Source organism: Tigriopus californicus, chromosome 6 (genome assembly GCF_007210705.1).
Source record: "Tigriopus californicus strain San Diego chromosome 6, Tcal_SD_v2.1, whole genome shotgun sequence".
Taxonomy (NCBI): domain Eukaryota; kingdom Metazoa; phylum Arthropoda; class Copepoda; order Harpacticoida; family Harpacticidae; genus Tigriopus; species Tigriopus californicus.
The window spans coordinates 1503286-1521581 of record NC_081445.1 but is presented as its reverse complement, the minus strand read 5'-3'; the positions used below and the strand labels follow the sequence as shown (position 1 = coordinate 1521581).

The 18296-nt window shown below is 44.6% G+C and overlaps 3 protein-coding genes across 3 annotated transcripts; 2 read left to right on the top strand and 1 right to left on the bottom strand.

The window, feature by feature from the left end:
• The first annotated feature begins 345 nt into the window (after positions 1-345).
• Positions 346-3698, top strand: LOC131882527 (MTOR-associated protein MEAK7-like). Its single transcript, XM_059229685.1, has 7 exons — positions 346-964; positions 1381-1648; positions 1720-1851; positions 2099-2318; positions 2520-2700; positions 2771-2907; positions 3022-3698. Exons 1-7 carry the CDS (start codon positions 742-744, stop codon positions 3208-3210), a joined length of 1350 nt encoding a protein of 449 aa, XP_059085668.1. The 5' UTR covers positions 346-741; the 3' UTR covers positions 3211-3698.
• A 2689-nt stretch (positions 3699-6387) lies between these two features.
• LOC131882511 (dynein axonemal assembly factor 4-like) lies at positions 6388-7764 on the top strand. Its single transcript, XM_059229668.1, has 4 exons — positions 6388-6716; positions 6775-7147; positions 7217-7373; positions 7439-7764. The coding sequence occupies exons 1-4, from the start codon at positions 6439-6441 to the stop codon at positions 7711-7713; spliced, it is 1083 nt and encodes a 360-aa protein (XP_059085651.1). The 5' UTR covers positions 6388-6438; the 3' UTR covers positions 7714-7764.
• Positions 7765-10169: 2405 nt separating this feature from the next.
• On the bottom strand, positions 10170-13001 carry LOC131882381 (uncharacterized). Its single transcript, XM_059229509.1, has 2 exons — positions 12268-13001; positions 10170-11784 (listed from the first exon to the last, which is right to left on the bottom strand). Exons 1-2 carry the CDS (start codon positions 12999-13001, stop codon positions 10170-10172), a joined length of 2349 nt encoding a protein of 782 aa, XP_059085492.1.
• Between the last annotated feature and the right edge of the window lie 5295 nt (positions 13002-18296).

The following is an 18296-nucleotide window of genomic DNA, read 5'->3' as shown; positions in this document are numbered from 1 at the left end:
CAAATGACTGGCTGAGCACCACGTTGAAAATGTCCTTATCAATTTGTGCCCTCCTTGGTCTGAGATTGAAATGCTCATAACTTTTCACGCAGACATTCAATTGAGATCAAAAAGGATCAATGCTTTCTGAGTCTGCAAATGAGTCAACTTATGTGAAGGGAAAAATATTTGATGGATTGGGATTGGAATTGCTCATTTCCTCCCCTACCGTCGCCCCGCCAGGGTGTGGGGCGTGTGGAGGTGTGACGTCGTCCTTGAATTGGAGCCCTGCGTCTGGACCTGGGTGGGGGATGTACTCAACCAGAATCGCTCTCACTCAACCTGCACATTCTGTGTCTGTCAAAACTAGGTTGGACAAGTCACATGTTGTTTCACAGACGTATGAAAAGTCAAAGTGCCTTCTGACGTCATCCTCCATAACAAAAGTGCTCCATCACCTCTTCCAGACTCCACAGTGTCCTTCCTTCCCATCAGTATAAGCACATACGTACATACGTACATACGTACATACGGTACATACACTCGCCTTCTGTCCAGCATAGCAGGTTGTCCGTCCCAACAATTGTTCATTCCGTGAGATTGTCGGGATCTGGAGCTCTAAGGCGCGCCTGGGTTTTGACATCTCCCGACCCGTGCCTTGATAATAGCTTTTGGCCGTGTTTGAGACCCTGGTGCGGCCCATCTGTCACGATTATTTCCGCTACGCTCGCTTACCGTTTCCTGAAGCCGCTGAGCTTTCTGATGGGGAACGAGACGTCCTCCGTCAAGATCCATTCCCTCCTCACGGCCGAGGACATCAAAGGGCTGAGGGCGGGCTTCCCGGGGGGCGGCAATGGACCACCGCCGGCCCATCTGGACTGGGGCCATTGGACTTGTTGGCCGGCCGAGGAAAAGGCCGGCCTGGAGAAGATCATGAGCACTGAAGTGGGACACATCACCTTTCATAGCTATCAGGAGGTGTCGGGTAAGATAAACCTGCAAATGCCCATTCTCTCTCTCTCTCTGTCTCTTGCCATCCAAATACTACAATACTCAGACATTGAACATGGCATGGAGTCTCTAGGAGATACTACTTAACTAGGGATGGGTCGATTGGCAAAAAATGGTAGATAGACAAGTGGCATTAAATAAGGATTTATTTATCTTTTGTCAGACATGTGTAAGAAGTGCTCGGGCGCTCAGCGTGTAAGTCCGTGATACGATGAGATAGCCCATCTGATTCCGCTCGAGTTGCCAAGATTTCGGGCCAAATGTTCTTGTCGTTTTTACTGGGATAATCCTCGTTCATTGTGGAACATGTATCCCAGACATTTCAATTGTTTTCAATCCGAAAAGAATTCTTCATCCTAACCTGACGATCACAATCACCTCATTTTCTAGGGAATGTGATACGAGGCCAGAGTGACGCCCGCGTCAAGTTCTTGTTTCGCTTACTAGATCGACCCGTGGACAAAACGATCACGTCCACGGACCTGTTCCAATTGATCACTCACCTCGTGGATACCGCCGTCCAACTCATCTTAGGCGAAGACCATGCCCAACCCGACATTGGTGTCCAGACCCGAGAGACTAGTCGAGTCCTGGCCGAATCTCTCATGCACGAGTTGGTCTTTCCCAAGGACAGCCCCAAATCTTCGCTCCATCGAAAGTATGAGATCTTCTTGGATTTTGATGTGAATCATTTTGGATCAAAAAGTGCGGTTGATGATCGAATTCTAGGTTTTCCGAGGATTTGTATCTGGATTTTGACATGGTGGAAAGGTGGTTGGTGATGAAATGTCCCTTGGTGGACGAGATTCTTCTCTTTACCTTGGCCAAATCCTTTGGGATACCCGTGAATTCTTCCGCTGGGTAGGATCCAAAGTTCCATGGCACAACTAGTCTTGAGACAGATGAGCACTCTGAAAGGAATCATTACTATTTGAGTGAAGGAAACGAATGTGATCGAGACCCCAAGATTTTATCTCAATACGCTTGATCGTTTACAAATTAGCACGGAAACTTTTGCTTGGGCTCAACTGTTTTGTAACTTTGTAGTAGTAAAAGTCCTAGGAAGGCGTTAGGTTTGGAAGTTTTTAAATCTTTATAATCTTGCCAGTATGAAGAGACCCCCTTTGGTGCCATTGCGTGGATTGGAATTCAAAAGCAACACTTGGCTGCAACCGCAGGAGGTCATCTTCCTTAATGCCAATCTAACCGGAGACCTTCGCGGCCTCTGGAGGCCACTCTTCAACTCCAGGATTCATGGCGAGAGCTTCTCCAAACTTGCCGGTGCTATCCTCAAGAAAGGGGCCAACTTCGTGATTGTGTGGGAAAAGGCAAGTCCACCGTCGTCCCATCAATCCTAGACCCTGCGTTAGGCGAGGACCCCTAGGTTCCGAGTTACACTTGTACTCAGGTTTCGTGACTAGCTTTTGTTCTTCTTTCCCTGATATGACGCAATTTGAAAAGGGCACTCTCAAAACCTAATGCTATTTCACGCCACCAAATTCTTCATCATCAGAATCTCTTGATTTCAGAATGGTTATTGTTTTGGTGGATATGTTTCCTCCTCTTGGAATTTGGGCCCCAAATTTGTGGGAGACAACTCGTGTTTCTTGTTTTCCCTTCTGCCCAAGATGTTTCATTACGAAGCCACCCGATTCAACACAAACTACATGTACATGAATCTCAAACAGAAAACCTTACCTAATGGCTTAGGTACTGAATGCTTTGGTCAAGCCACACCCGATATCAAAGTCTAAAAGAATCGCGGCGTCTTTCATTCCAGGAATGGGCGGACAATTTGACTTCTTTGGCCTTTGGATCGACTCGGAATATGGAAAGGGCAGATGTGCTCCAAGTTGCTCATCCTACACAAGTCCACAACTATCCAAAGAAGAGCAATTTCAAATCGAGCACATTGAGGTAAGCACCACATCCTCACAACTAGGTTCCCTTCCTGGTGGTCATACTTCCATATATTGAGCAATTCCCCTCATAATAATCATGGTCACTTTATACTTCCATTTCATAATACAGGTATGGGGCGTGGGAGAAGAGCCCATAGAGGATGAAGACGAAAACACACGTAGTGTCTTTGACATGGATCCCGAGACGCAAGCTGTCATGGAGATGATGGGCAAAACTTACGTCAGCAAGGATATGAAGGCTGCGGACGAGCAACTTGCCAAGGAGAGGGCCAACCAAGAGCGCTCTCAAACTTCGTAAATCTCGCCTCAGCTCAAGAATCATGTTCCACTTTCTGATCTCTAGGGCACCTTTGCATTGTCCATTCCTCGTTGGTTGTTCCACTCGTCTACATAGCGATGTCGCCAGTCCGATATAAAAAAAAATATCGTCATTATTCATGTAATGGGCTCGATCATCGGACTTGAGTTGAGCTGATTTTTCAGCAGTGCAAGTTCATAGCCACAAGTCATCGTTCTCTTGTCCGTTTGAGCAATAATTTGGGGGCTTTGGAAGATCTGCTTAGTCACATCTGGAGACGATATGAACTCTTAAATATGATACCCCTCGATTAGCAGAGATGCCTTTGAATAACATTGGTTTTCAAAACTCTGAAGTGATTTAGTGTGCATTAGCAGATTATACCCTATTTATTCTTCTTCAAAGTATGGTACAGTATTATTTTATTGCACTCAGGTGCATCAAATATGACATTTACTCTGAAATAAAATGACCTTCTTTCACTCACATCTCTTTCAGAATTGTGTTTTTCTAACATGGTATTAGGTGTGTACATTTTTAATCTAAGCTGCCCCAAAAGCAAAGCAAAACAATGGGGCACCCCCGCATGGTTTCGTGAGTGCATATTTTGAGATGCAATTTGTACCCAGTTGCACCTACAGCGAGTATCAGATAGTTTCGTGAACGTACATTTTGAAATGCGACTGAGTAAAATTTAGTACTGTCGCATTTCAAAATTTGCGTTCACGAAACCACACAGGGTTACCCCATTAACAAGGATCAGTAAAGAAAGGAGGATTACTCCATGGTTGACCTGGAATGCCTTTCAAAATTTCCAAATCGGACTTGAATCCTGTTACTGGATCGATACCAACATATTCCCCACGAATATTTGAGGGGAGCAAATCGAACAATGAAGGAGATCGAGAAAGAAAAGATTTGGACTTCATTGTTCGATCGAACTAGCCTGGATTCTCGAGGGTTTGAAGGTGCTCTCAAAACGCACATTAAGCCTCTACGGTCGCTACATACAATTGACCCTCAAACCTGGATTGGGACAAAGCTCATGGATGCTTTTGAAAACGTACTGTATCAGATACCTTTGGTACTTTCTCTGAACACTGTACTGTCCCAACTTTTTTAGTCTCTCCCAATAAGGGTCCTTATTTGTAACGTCACACTGCCCAAAGAAATTTGGTACAGGCTGAGCATACATACATACATACATACATACATACATACATACATACATACAAGAGTAAGGCGTCTATTCGAGAGATTTCTCATAGTTTCATTGTACCAGGTGAAACATCTTTGGACTTGTTTAACCTTTTGCAAACCTACTGAACTCATTGGAGCCCAAATGGCTGAAACATATTCAAGATGCGGCTGGACAATCGACTTGTACAGAATTGGTATCGTGATACTATAGCTGGGCTTAGACGTCTGATATATCCAACCACAACTTTGGAAGGTTTTAGCTGCCTTCTACTGGATTTGAACACAGAACTCTCATTTATCCTGGAGGACTACCCATAAAAGAATATGATTTAACTCTAGGTTCTCTGGTTTTCATTAAGCCCCATATCATCACAGCTTGAGCCCCTCCTCTTAGGGTGGTTCTCAAGGTTCTTTGGTTTTGACAGGATAGCTTTATAGGCTTTAAAAATTCGAACACTCTTTCGAACATGTTTCAAATAAAAGCGAAACAAATACAACGAAAGTAATAATTAATCATCTTAGTATTGCTTTTCTTTTTTCAAGAAAAATCCATGTTACAACATAATCTAATCATATCATCGGATTTTTAAGGTTTGGACATGAAGTAGCTCAAACTTAAGAAATTAATAATTTTCCTATTATTCTTTCCCATTGGCTTAGCAAACATCTTACCAAATAAACCTAACCAAGATTGGAAGTAATAAGGGCTAAGCAAATAAACAAGATTAATGCCGAATAGTGTAACAAATTGGCAGGAAAATCTCAAATTTTAAGACTGTTTGAAACAAAAAAAAACAGTTGATTTACAAAAGTATGGATGGTCGGTCTTAAGGGGATAAAAAGTCTGAAATTTTGGTTATCTTAATTTCAGGAAAAGAAATTGTTACCAGTAAAGCCATTTGATTTTTTGGTTGGCAAAATTGTGTAATGAATCACTCTTTTGGCCAAAGTAAATAATTGAACGAGATTAACAAAGTCTTTTCTTTGTGACCGTTTCTAGAGTGACCTTGACGAGGTGAGAGTACAGTCTAGTCATAATGAAACTAGATTTTTCAAAACCATGAAGTCCTCGTTTGTTTTAAATAGATCTCCTAGCCTATATAATCTTTTACCCTCCTGCCTTCGACAATTCTACTTATTAGATGATCCAATGCCATCTTTTAAAGCCTACTTAGATAAGTTTTTAAACACAAACCAGCCTTTTGTACAGGGCTTATCTAGATCTGCCAATTCTAATACATTGCAGGATCAGATATTTTATCGTGTTTGACTTTGTCCACTAACCGTGGGATTGATATTCAACTTTTCCTTTATTTCAGGACAAGACTCGACCCTAAAAGCAAGAAGTTCGTGAAAATTGATGATGAAACAATTTTTGCCTTGAAATCACCAAAATATTTGAAGAATCAGACAAATTACAATTTTTTCCCCATTTTTTATAACTTAATTTTACGTTTTCGGCGCTTTGTTTGTTTTTAAGGTTGTGAAAAACAGCCAAAATGTTTTGACAAACATCATTTTTCCGATCCCTAATTAAATGTGTCAATAATGATGAAAATCATGGGTCAATGACTCAAAGCTCTAAGTTGACTAAGTTAGCCCATAGAAATTGCGCCTTATATGATTCTCTGAACCGACTGATTTGTCAAGGTACAAAGTTTGATCTTTGATTTTTTTTTGTCATTGTCAAAAATTGCCAAAAAAGGTGCGACGAAAGGTGAGGCCAATTTGACCCTTTAACCTGCACCATGTAGGGATGGAATTAGTTCTTTATTTCGAATCATTGTTTATCCGGAACATATTCTGAAATTAGGGCCAGGATGCAACAGTCAGGTGTCAATTCTAGACCAATTTTGACAATTCATTTAACTTTGTAACATAACTTGAAACTTGAGTGTGCGTTGGTCCTGACGTTTGCGTACGTTCTTCGAGTGCACAAAACATCAGCCGCTGCCTTTCCAAGCGAGTTCCATAGCGTTTTGTTTAATCAATATTGCTTGCCATGGAAAGAACAGCATTCTAGAAATAATGCCAATCATAGTGAAAGATTTTACGTGGAATCAAACTGATTCCACGGTTTTTATCCGGATACCTCTGAAAGATGGAACAACCCGAAGCCAGGTGGATTTTTTCAAGACCAACAATTACCTCAAGATCAATTATTCACCCTTCCTCTTTGAAGTCTTCTTTTGGTCCGAAGTCAAAGGGTCAGAAATTAGATGCCTGTTTGCTCAAAGACAAATGTGCTTAGAAGTTCCCAAATTGGAATGTGGTCGACAGTGGGAGGATTTGGAGCGAACATTTGAGTAAGTGTACAAACCAATCTCGACTGTTTTGTAATCATAATCAAATGAACTTCTTTAGATCGTATGAAGAGAAGCAATCGGTTAGAAATGAAGCCATTCGACTGCACCAAGAAGATGAGAGTCTTCGCGAAAAGACGAATGTGGAAACCCTGAGGAACAGAGAACGAGAATCCTTATTGAAATCCATGGAAGATCATGAAAAGGCAAAGAAGAAAATGAGCCAAAGACAAGAGGCGGTTAAATTGTCCTTCTTTCGAGACACGCCTTCAACTGAGAAGAAGCCGGAAGTCGGTCCTCCCCGATTCAGCACAACTTTAGCTCTCAGGGTTGCCAAAGAAAAGGAAGCTTGGGCCAAATTACCGCCACCAAGAGAGGCCGGAACAATTCTGGTTACATTTTCGCAATCATCAAACCCGAAAAGAGAATTTGACGTAAGGCGCACGAGTAAATGGATCATGCATACTTGGACACTGGTGTGTAGTTTTAATTGAAATCTCCAGATTGCCAAAGAGCCCAATCACAAATCAGGTTCCAAGTCTGCTCCTGAGAAGGATAAAGCTTATCTATTGAAACGAGGTGGAGAGTTGTTCCACGCCAATGACTTGGAAGCAGCCATAGAAGTGTTCACACATGGTGCCAAGAGGTACCCAACTGATGGTGAGAGAAACATTAAATTCAATTTTGAAACGAACTCCTCGTTTTTCAAACGCATTTCTTCCCAGAGAGATTCTTGAACAACCGAAGCGCTTGCTACCTCAAGGCTGGCAACTATCATGGTACTTTGGAAGATTGCTCTCAAGTCCTGGAATGTCTTGGAAAACGTGGACCAATGAATAATGAGACTGCTGGCAAGGTTCATACCCGACGATCATTTGCCTTACAAGAACTAGAAATGTTTCGCGAAGCCTTGATTGAAATGGACGCGGCCATTCAATATTTGCCTGGTAATCCAAGTTTGATCGAAATGAGAGAGAGGTTGCGAGAGATGGTGGCGTAAGAGTTGCTTGGAATAGATGATTCTTATAAATATATTTCATTACTATTATTGGGATATTTGGACGCCTACACCTTCCACCATAACATAGATTATTTTAGAGATTCGTGTTGGTAATGATGACTGATAGATAGTATGTACAACCTTGTTGGTTGGCATTTCATGCCTTCAACAACGTTTGATTTCGTACACAACCGTTGGGCCCTTGAGCTCATTGTTTTCCTTCAATATAGTACATTGTGATCATGCAAGTTCAGCTAATAATGGGATGACAACCGGTGTCTCATTTTCCGTCTTTTTCTCAAGTTAAAGACTGATTTCGGTTTAGCACTTTCGATTCAGCAAATAACCTATCCATAGGGGAAGAAATGGAAACACTGAATGGTTCCGATCATGCAAAAAAGGTCAGAGGAAGGAAGGCTGTTTTCAGCGACACTTGACAAATTCATAACAAAACCCGCGAGTCCAGTTTCGTTTCAGGGAGATCTTTTCAATCGGGAGAAAAGCCTTTGTGGTGCTCTGAGGTCACGGATTTATGATCAAAAGTGAGTGCAAAAATGGGCCGTGACTTCGACGTGCATAGGTGTCCGAGAAGGAGATATTTGGTTCCATTGCATTGATTTTTTTTGTAGTATGGAAGGGCGGTTTTAAATGCATTATGGGGAGGGTGGGCATATCGAATCTGGGGCTGGTTTTGGCTGTGAACTCGCTCTGCACGTTGTCTGTGGTCCTGTTGTCCCCCATTAGGGTGCCATTCGATTGTTTATGACTTGTGTTGAGCGGAACATGTGCTACCACTTGATGGGCGCCTAGAAGTTGGATCACTGACATTTGGGCTATCACATCCTACGATCCTGTATTGACAATCGTACTGAATACTGGGGTTGGCCTTGGTGGACGAGAGCAGAGGAGAGGAATCCGATAGTGCGGAACAAGGTCCTGACTGATTATCGATAAATTCCCCCAATTGGAAAATGTCCACTTCTCTAGAGTCTCGGACAAGTGGATCCGTGTTGGATGGTGTATTTGAATCAGGTCGATAACCAAGAGACATGTCGGAGGTGATAGTAGTGGTGGCAGTTGTGTCGTTGTTGTTGTTGTTGGTGGTGGTGGTGATCGTGGGTGGTGGAGCCCCGAAGGATTTGTTTTCATCGTTCTCCTCCCAAACTTGAGGAAGTAGAAATTCGGACCGACGAGTCAACTGGGAAGTTGTGGACCACCCCGCACCAGGGCACGAGATTTTTTGTCCACTAACATTTTCGTGGAAGCTGTGACAGGCACGCGAGAGCTCGGACTCGAGTTGCCACAAATATTCATTTGACATTGGTAATCCCATGACGCGATATGTTCCACTTAGTTGAGCCGCACGCAGTCGATCCCCATCCTCATGTGGGCTCTCGTCGTCCTCTTGGTTTTCCTCCTCGTCATGAGCCTTCATCGCTTGACATTCCAACTCATCTTCTTCTCGTTCTTGTGCTCGTTGGGTTTCGTCTTCGTTTTCTTCCAGTCCATCCCTGTCTTCTTGAAGGGAGAAGGTGCCGCTCATTGATGTCGGTTCGTTCACTTCCAGTTCATTGGCTATTGGGTCCCCTGGAGCTTCAAGCAGATCTGCTGCCACGAGGAAAACTGCTCCTGATGAGCATGATGACGATGATGGGGACTGCCGATGTGGTTGTCGCGAGACTGCTGACACCAAGCTAGAAGTGGAACAAGAAGAAGACATGAATTGCTCGAGCGAATCATCAAATTTTGGATTGCTGGATTGTGGTGGTGGTGGTGGTGGCGGCGAGGAGTCCCCTTGGGGGCGGCACATCATCTGATTCTTGGATGCAGGGATAGTATCCTGGGGGCGCTCTCGCACCTGGCTGGATGTGAACTCTTCCGAGGACATCCAAGCTGTTGTCATGGTCGAATGTCGATGCGGTCGAGAATGGACATTGTTTGTTGTTCTCGGTGGTTGGATGAGCAATTGTTGACATCTTTTGTCCTGCTCCTCCTTCTCCGTGCTTGACAGCACCTTGACTGAACATGTTAATTCTCTCAGACTGATTGCACGATCTCAGCAGTTTTCACGAGGGAAAGCGAAAAGGAAGTCCCTTGGTCGAACGATGTTTAATTGATTTGTCAGCACTTTGATTTGGATTGTCAGTTAGTGGGCAACCGGATGGGACAGGGGGAGCCAATAAGTAGCAGTTAATTTCATCAAGGGACTGAGCGAGACCCAGAGAAAGAGAGACGTAGTAGTGTTGGTGATGGAACTGGTAACTCGTAGAAGTAGTAGTAGTAGTAGTAGAAGTTGTGAAGACGAAGTGGCAGAAAATTGGTCCCGGTACGGGGGAAAAGAGGGGCGGGGGGGGGTATGTTGAGGGAGGCAGGAACAAATGGTTTTATTTCTCCGCAAAAGGAGAGACTTTGCAGAAGAGATAAGAGTACGGATTAAATACTCCGTGCAATCAGTCTCAGTACTTTCCTAGTCCATCTTTGGAGGAGGTGGAAACCACGTTGCCATTGTTGGTTGGTTTGCTGGTCGGCTTCTTCATCTTGTGAAGGTGTCCCCCGGCTAACTCAATAACTTCGCTATGCTTGGCCTTGAAATGAAGGGTGAGGTGGCACCGCTTGCCTCGGAGGCCGCACAGTTGGCACTCCAGAGTGCGGCCCAAATGTTGGACCTCCTCACCTTCGTCAATGGGTAAAAGGTAGCGGCTCATCTCTGGGTATTGGGCTTTAGAGCGCCTCTTCCTCCGGCGCCACCGGAATTGAGGGGATGACTTTTTTGCTTCTCGATTTAATTTCTTTTCGATATTTGTATTTACCGAGGACGAGGAAGAAGAAATAGTGGTAGTCGTACTGGGATTGGAGTTGTGCGTCGTGGACAAGGAGGATGAAGAGGAACCCTGGAGGAGATTGTTGGGCAGGGAAGGGCACAATGACGACGAAGTTGGTGTCCCACTTGAGGAAACAACTTCCAATTTCATTAAAGTCGGTCCAGCAGCTTGAGGCACTGCCATAGAGGATTGTAGGCCTCCGCCTGCTGCTGCTCCTGCTGCTGCTCCTCCTCCTGGCCCTGAACTGGCTGATTGTGGTGGGTTGATGAGAGCCATAGAATGTTGATGTTGATTGGAAGGTGGATTGGCTCCCCCGGATGGGGGAATGGTGGTACGAATGAGAGAGTCAATAAATTTGTCGTCAACAACGGCGTCCAGGTCAGGCTCAAAATCTGGCAGGTCTTGATTGGATATGATCTCATTTGCTGGGGGACGACTAGTCGGGAGAGGGTTGGCATCACCGGGATCATTGGTCGTTGTCGTCTGGCGCGAGTGATGGAGTTGAGAATGATGGTTTGACCATTCGCCTAATGAAATGGGTCCAGGTGATGTCATTCGTTGACAGTTGGACCCATGGGTGGCGTTTGGACTCGCTCCTGAAAATGAGGGTCGGAAAGGGGATATGCATTGAGTTGTGGCGTTGGCCATGTTGGCCAAATTATGAACCTCCTTGGCGTGGCTGTAGAGTCGTTGAGTCTCTTGAATGGTGTGGCACAGCTGGCAGCGAAACCAATGGCCCGCTTGGAGATCCCGCGGCTCGGCTGGGAACACCGGGTTCAGTCCCTGAATCATCTTGTAAATATTGTTGTTCGGGAGGAAGTGATAGCTCTGATCCTCCATGGACGAACTCCCCACTGAGCAAGACGGAGATGGGAAGGAAGTCATCTCGGGTGGAGGAGGGCCAGTACCTATAGGTCCCACTGTGCATGTCGTGCCCATGGGTGGAAGATCTTTTAATCCATTCCAATCTTCTCCAATCCGTCGTTTTTCACAGATCCTCATTGACATCCTGTAGGTAGTGGTAGTACTAGTAGTGGAGGAGGAGGAGGAGGAAGAGGAGGAGGACAACGAAGCCAGGGCCAAGGGCTGATTTATGCCCCTTTTGCCTCCGTCCTCATCCCCTTTTCTTTTTCCTCTCTGGTGATGGTGGTGAACAACAACGCCATCGTGCGTCCCATTCTCTCGAGTTCCATCTCCTATTTTCTTCGTTGTTCCCATGACTAACACTGATGGGACGGCTGGATCCTCCCTAGAGGTGCAGGGACGAGAAGCAGAAGATGAAGCAGGGGACAAAGAGGACGAGATCCCCGTTCTGGCATGAGTGGATGAGGTCTTTTGGAAAAGATGCCTTTGACTTTCAAATTGAATCTGTTCTTTAACGAGCACTGACGTTGAAGGGGAGCAGGATGATGATGATGAAGAAGAAGAACAAGAAGTAGTACCACCACCACCATCAGCACCGGCACCGCCACCAGTAGGTGTAGCAATTGCAACACTAGATGAAGAGCACGGAGATGTCGGCAAGGTCGAGGAACCATTCGGTGATCCAGAGACCGCATGCTGGGAATGTTGGTTATGTGGATGTGATGTCAGTGGGAGAAGGTGGTGATGGTGGTGGTGGTGGTGGTGTTGTTGCTGATGGTGATGGTGGTGTAAATGAGGATTATGATTATGGCTATGACTTTGATGAGGATGGGGATGATGGGTTGTCCCGCTTGATGGCCACGTCCACTTGCGGTGAGGATGCCCCACTATTGAAGGCTCCGACATGTTAAACGTGTGCTCTCGATCGTCATTCTGATACTCCTGCTTGATAAAGTCCTCACCGTAGCTCCCACCACTACATACGCTCTTTTTCAAAGAATCCATGGTCTGTTTGTTGTAGGCACTTGTCATGGGGGACACGTGGTTATTGTTGCTGCCACCTCCACCGCCACTACTGCTCCTACTTTGGCTGCTGACTACACCATTCACTTCCCATGGGATACCCTCTTTGACGAAGGCTTGTTCTCGAGCACTAAAACTACATTTCATCCGCTTGGAAGAGTCTAGATTATCCCCCACGTGGGCCTTGCTCCCTTGGGAGGTGAGCAGGTCCAGCTCGTGATTATGATCTAATCCCGAGGACACAGAGATTAAAGCACTAAACGAGGGTGTATTGTCTGCTGAAGGGGGCTCACCTCCCTCGCCTCCCTCGCCTCCTTCATGATAGCCAATGCCACAAGTCGAGTTCAGCGGAAAGTCCAAGGAGATGCAGTCCAACGTGGACAGATCTACGGGCTGAGACGGGCTACCGCACGCGGATTCGAATCCGCCATCTTCCGGACAACTTTCGGCCAAGAGCTGGTCCATACTGGACAAAAGGTCCATAAGATCATTGGCTGAGGGTTGGGGTCCGGCGGTGGCCGAGAGCCGATTGTTGGCATTGGACACTGCTGGATTATTTGTGGACGTGGTTGCGGCCATCTCCGGAGAGTGCTCTATTGTGTGCGTGTGTTCTCCTCCAAATGAATGAAGAAGGCCTGCCTGCGGGGCTTCCACCCAGGGTGAAATGGACAACCCAGAGAGCAACGAGGGCTTCTTGTCGGCCTTCTTTTGTTTCGACTCTTCTTTTCGACACCGTTCGTTAGAGTCTTACACCATTTCTTCAGCAAGAGCACAACTCGATGAGAGCTGGGAGGAACATGGTAAGAAAACAAGAACAGCTCGGCCCCTGCAACGGAAAGACAGAGAAAGAGCAAATGGAGAGGGCAAAAATGAAAATCCAGCTCGCTAAGTAAGACAAGTTGATCCATTTATCAAGATATCTCTCTGATATGAATAAATGACAGGAAAAAGAAATCCTTAACATCGAGTGTGGTTTAAGTCCCATTCTCGAAATTAAGACAACGTGTACCCACATCCTTGAGCACAACCCACTGGCTTGTACGAGCCAGTTTAGAAGGCTAAGCAAGGCCCGCCAGAGCACATAAAAATGGTAAGTAGCGGTTGGTTCAATTCCCCTTTTCCAACCCTTTTTTATCGCTTCGAAATGGCTTCCGTTAATCATTAAATGCTATTTTAATGGCCATCCACACTCAATTGGAACCTCATATCTTCATGCTTTGCGGGGTATTGTTTTATGATCTAGACCTTTGAAACGTATCTACAAGATCATATTCTCATTTATTCGAATTATCATAATTGGTTGGAATTGGTTCGCCCGAAATTCAAGGTACGAACCGAATGAAAAACATGCCTTTCATGCATGTTTGGCTGTGTTTTATTATCCTCTTCTGGCCATTCAAGTTGCACTAGAGCATATCTTCAGAATCTGAAGAGGCAGAATCAATGCAAAATTCCTCTTCTGAATGCACTAAAACGGGAATCTGTTTGTTTTTATTGTTAATATTTTGGAACGAAACCAGTCGATACCAAATCGTGCAGGTACTTGTTTTACTTGCGGGCAATTTGAATGCCATCACTTCTTTTTTCAACGTCTCTGTGGTTCAGGGCTTAATTCAGTGGAAGAATCTTTAAGTATATCTATCAAGGGTTTTTTATTGTTCAACATATCCGTAAAACCAATCACAGACTGAAAAACTTCTTTGGTTTTTGCGTGACGTGAAAAAATAATTGACAACTCGAGTCCTAAATTTAATCATGATTGCTGAACCTAATAAAATCGGAATGTTATCCTGCCCTCCGTGGAGCTTGAGATAACGTTTAAAATTTTTCCACTCATATCAGATGTTGCACCATTAAAACGGAAACTAAAGCCCCATTCAGTGGATTTTTTAATGATTCATCGCATCACCCAGGATTGTTATTAAAAATGATATAAATGCTTACAAGAAATTGAGCAAAATTTGAATGGAAAGTAACACAATCTCATTGCTATTACTTTATGCATTTTTCCAATTTTTCTTTCGTGCACGCAATAGTATTGTTTTTGATCATCACAATCCGACTTTTTGACAAAGAAAGCTATTTCAGGTTCAAATTCGTACAGTCTTTTAGAGGTCATTAAATTTAAATTGAGGTAATATTTGTTACCGCAATCGTTAGGATTACAAACAGGATATTTTAGGGAAATGATCAGTGTTGAATGATGTAGCAAGCTATGGGTAATCTGAGTAAGTAGTCGATTCACCATGCTAATTTTTACAAATTTACACGGCAACCGAATAAAGCTCAATGAGAATCGTGCTTGTTTCGATCAAACGATTCGCTCATGTTCATTATTCGGAAGATGTTATCACATCACCACGAACGGTCTTGACAATTTTACACCACCAGCTTGGTCAGTCTGAATATCTGGACACGAAAATTCGAAAAGAAAAGCTGTATTTACTGGGTCCAACCCCTAGTAGTGACCCTAACCATTAATGTCAAGTTCTCCGTTTTGAATGGGAGGATTGAAAGTGCATAACAATAACAAGGCTTAAAGGGTTTGAAAACGCCACCTAGTTTGCCGTAAATTGTTCCAATTGTCATGCCAGCCAAGGACAAGGATTTGAGGAAAGCGGTTACACTCTTGAGGAAGATCTTGCAACAAGTATAGTTATATAAAAAGCCGATCACGTTTTGCTCTAAGATTAATGATAAATATTACCGTAATACGTAGATCCACCGTACCAGAATTAAAGTCTCATTATTCATACAATTGACCAGCTTGTGATGAAAAATGTTATAATCGTCGAATTCACGTATGGTAATAATCGTGTACAAGCAATACGTATCAGAACGTCAAGACAATCAATGGTTCGAATGCCTTTTCAATAATTGATGTATAGGGCACCAAATAAATCGTCCCCTTAACGTTTTGAATTGCGTTTGCATTTTCAAAACTTGAATGCTTCATTTCACCGTTCACTCGCAAACGATTTCTCCCTGGTCATTAAATCAAAATCTCACGCAATGCCAAGTGGGTTTTAGCCACAGTAGTGACCAGTAATTCAGATCCAGGAACTGTCTGCCGATCCAAATGGCCCCGTTTCACCTCCCCGTGACCTCCCCTTGTCAGTGTGGAAGAGCATGGAAATGAATCAAAATCTCACCCAAAATGAATGCTTCTTGGAGGAGTCGAGAGGAGACAGTTCACGTCAATAATGATAATGGGTCAAAATGCACTCGTTTCACTGTGGACTGCACTTCAAAGGACCGTGTTCGTTCACATCATCCACAACCAGTTTCCACGCCGGAGACCAATTGAACTCAGAACCCAGAATAGGAGTCGAAAGAGGAGAAGGGAGGAAGGGAGGAAGGGACGTAGGGAGGGGAGGGGGGGGGGAGGAAGCAGAATCATGACCTCTTTTTCTTCATCCATCCTCGTTCCTCGATCCTTCCACCTGCGCCATCGGCTCGGCACTTTCGCTTGACTGGCCTTTGAGAGCGGATTTCTCGGAGCCTCTCAACGGCCTTTGAAGGCTTGAGAGGCCGTTGAGGAGCGAGGAGACGCCAGGCACGCTGGGATCGCTCGGGACCAAAAGAGCTGGGTGGCCTTTATGCCAGCATCCATGGGCAAAGAAAGGTCAATGAGTTTTGGGAAAGTGCCGTCGACACTCCCGAGGAAAAAAACAGAAAACCAGGCAACCAGGAGGATCCCTGAGCCTTAATGATGGATGTTCCAGCTCGGCGTTTGGCACCGAAATTCGATGAGGCAAAGTGAGGATCAGGGCCAGGTGCCAAATATCTGGAGACGTCTTTTTCTCCCCTGACCTCTTGGTCGTCATCTTCGGCCCCTTCGATGAAATTGGGGAAGGCGGCTTCTGCCAGCTGCTTTGGCTGCTCAAGCTCCAGATTTGAGGATGGAGAGTCATGAGGTGAAGTCACATTACATTAGTGAGCCATAAAACAGCCGTGACATGAGCTCGACAAGCACTCTAAAACCACGGGGAGAACGACCAGAGAACAGCCGACCACCACTAGTAACAGCAGCAAGAGTAGCACCAGCACCAGCACCACCAGCATCACCAGCAGTCCCTGAATCCTCATTTACCCCTTTTGGGAAGTGGTATCCGCCTCATGGCAGTTCAGCCATCAAAATCCGGGAAATGGACTCCTAAAAGATGATAGGACGGGGAAAATGGAATCTTTCTTGGATGCTCCACCACCGGGATGGCCATATGCGTAGAGAGTGATATTGCTTTTCCAATCTGTTTTGAACCCCCTTGGGCTGTCAATCGACGGTGATGAGGTGATGGTCTTGATTATGATGACGATAATCATGGTGATGAACATGATCAACAGAGGGAGCATTATATGTATGTGTATCATAATACAATGAATCAATATATGCAGTGTGAGTAACCATGTTCAAGAGAGAACGTCCTGCTCCCAATTTCGGAATGACTTGCTACATCTTGGCATTCCATTTAGGGCATATTCACTCACAAACACCTTCTGCAGAAGTGCGATCCGATAACATCGCGCCATACACACTCTAGAATCCCATTTGTACTCAATCCACGGATTGCCTCCTGGATCAGACACACGAAGCATGTTTCAGATCTATTGAAACGAATTTTTCCTTAAACACGAATAAGCATGTAGGTATATTGTGTGTCTCCAATCACTAAGACTGATGGTGAATGTTCTCATTCAATATGGTTTGGCGGTTCCTTTCCCCTCCCGAAATATCCATGGTTTTCGGTGGCTTCTCTGGATGTCAGAGACAACAGATAAAAGGGGTAATGATGTACTTAGTATACATATCATGGTGCTACATCTCTCACACTCTCACTCTTTGTCTCTCTCTCTCTCTCTTTCTTTTCCTCTTTCCCCTTTGCCCTCTGTTCTTGGGGCAAAAAGTAATTGTCCCGCTTTTGTTCCAAAACCCTTTACAAGTAGTAGCAATGTCAGTATGGAAATTTCATCATCAGTAGCCCCATCACAATTGATTGGAACCTTTTTTTTACCTCTCATACAAGCTCTTAATTGCTGGCTTAACTGATTTGAACCCTCGGCGATGTGACCAGAATCCACGAGGCAAGAGTTGATCAAAAAACCTCAAAAAAAAAACTTTTGTTTCCCTCTCTCTCTCTCTCTCTTTCTTTTTCTTTCTTTCTTTCTTTCGTTGCCTGTGTCCCCCTGTGACTCTGCCTCATTCAGCTCGCTCAACAAGCAAGCAGCCAAATTCAACGAGAGTCAAACCCAGTGGATTTAAAAGTTTCCTCTCGGACTCCCAACTCACTTCTTACCATAGTTCGTCTTTTCTTCTTCCTCTTTCTCTCGCTCTTATTCAGGATCTCTCAGTTTGTCTCTGCCCCAAACAGAATTCTACCAATCCCAAGACATATTCGTCAACGGATTAGTAAAAGGAATCATCCCTCAAATGCAATAATGTTCACTCCTCTCGGATCTGCCCATTAAAACTAAAGCGTGGAGGAGGAAACAAGTGATATTTCATATTGAGCAGGTAAAATCTGGTTGCCCTTCCTAATCACGAGAATTTCTCCACCCCTTCTTCCCTTTCTTTCTTTCTTTCTTTCTTTCTCTCTTTCTTTCTGTCTCTCCTCCTGCTTTGAATATTGATGCCAAAGCGATCAAGCTATCTCCCTATTTGACTCCACTAAAGAGTTGTGCTTGCTTGGCCCCTCTCTCTCTCTCTCTCGCTCGCTCTGTCTCTCTTCCTCTCGCTCCCCTTGTCGTTGAGATCCCATTCAAAATTGGATCCCATTCGATGAAGTGCCCACCCTGATAACCCGTGGGTCTTTTTGAGTCATAACTTCTTACTTGATCCCTGTCTGCATGAGCCCCGTAACCCGATCTCATAACTAG

Excerpts from the sequence above, each read along its gene's own strand:
- LOC131882511 (XM_059229668.1), top strand. The coding sequence starts at position 6,439 with ATGCCAATCATAGTGAAAGATTTTACGTGGAATCAAACTGATTCCACG. Across the intron at positions 6,717-6,774 it reads GATTTGGAGCGAACATTTGA|ATCGTATGAAGAGAAGCAAT; the intron begins GTAAGTGTACAA and ends GAACTTCTTTAG. Across the intron at positions 7,148-7,216 it reads ACCCGAAAAGAGAATTTGAC|ATTGCCAAAGAGCCCAATCA; the intron begins GTAAGGCGCACG and ends TGAAATCTCCAG.
- LOC131882527 (XM_059229685.1), top strand. The coding sequence starts at position 742 with ATGGGGAACGAGACGTCCTCCGTCAAGATCCATTCCCTCCTCACGGCC. Across the intron at positions 1,852-2,098 it reads CCCGTGAATTCTTCCGCTGG|TATGAAGAGACCCCCTTTGG; the intron begins GTAGGATCCAAA and ends TAATCTTGCCAG. Across the intron at positions 2,319-2,519 it reads TCGTGATTGTGTGGGAAAAG|AATGGTTATTGTTTTGGTGG; the intron begins GCAAGTCCACCG and ends TCTTGATTTCAG.
- LOC131882381 (XM_059229509.1), bottom strand. The coding sequence starts at position 13,001 with ATGGCCGCAACCACGTCCACAAATAATCCAGCAGTGTCCAATGCCAAC. Across the intron at positions 11,785-12,267 it reads GTGGGGCATCCTCACCGCAA|GGAGGATCCAGCCGTCCCAT; the intron begins GTGGACGTGGCC and ends CTGCACCTCTAG.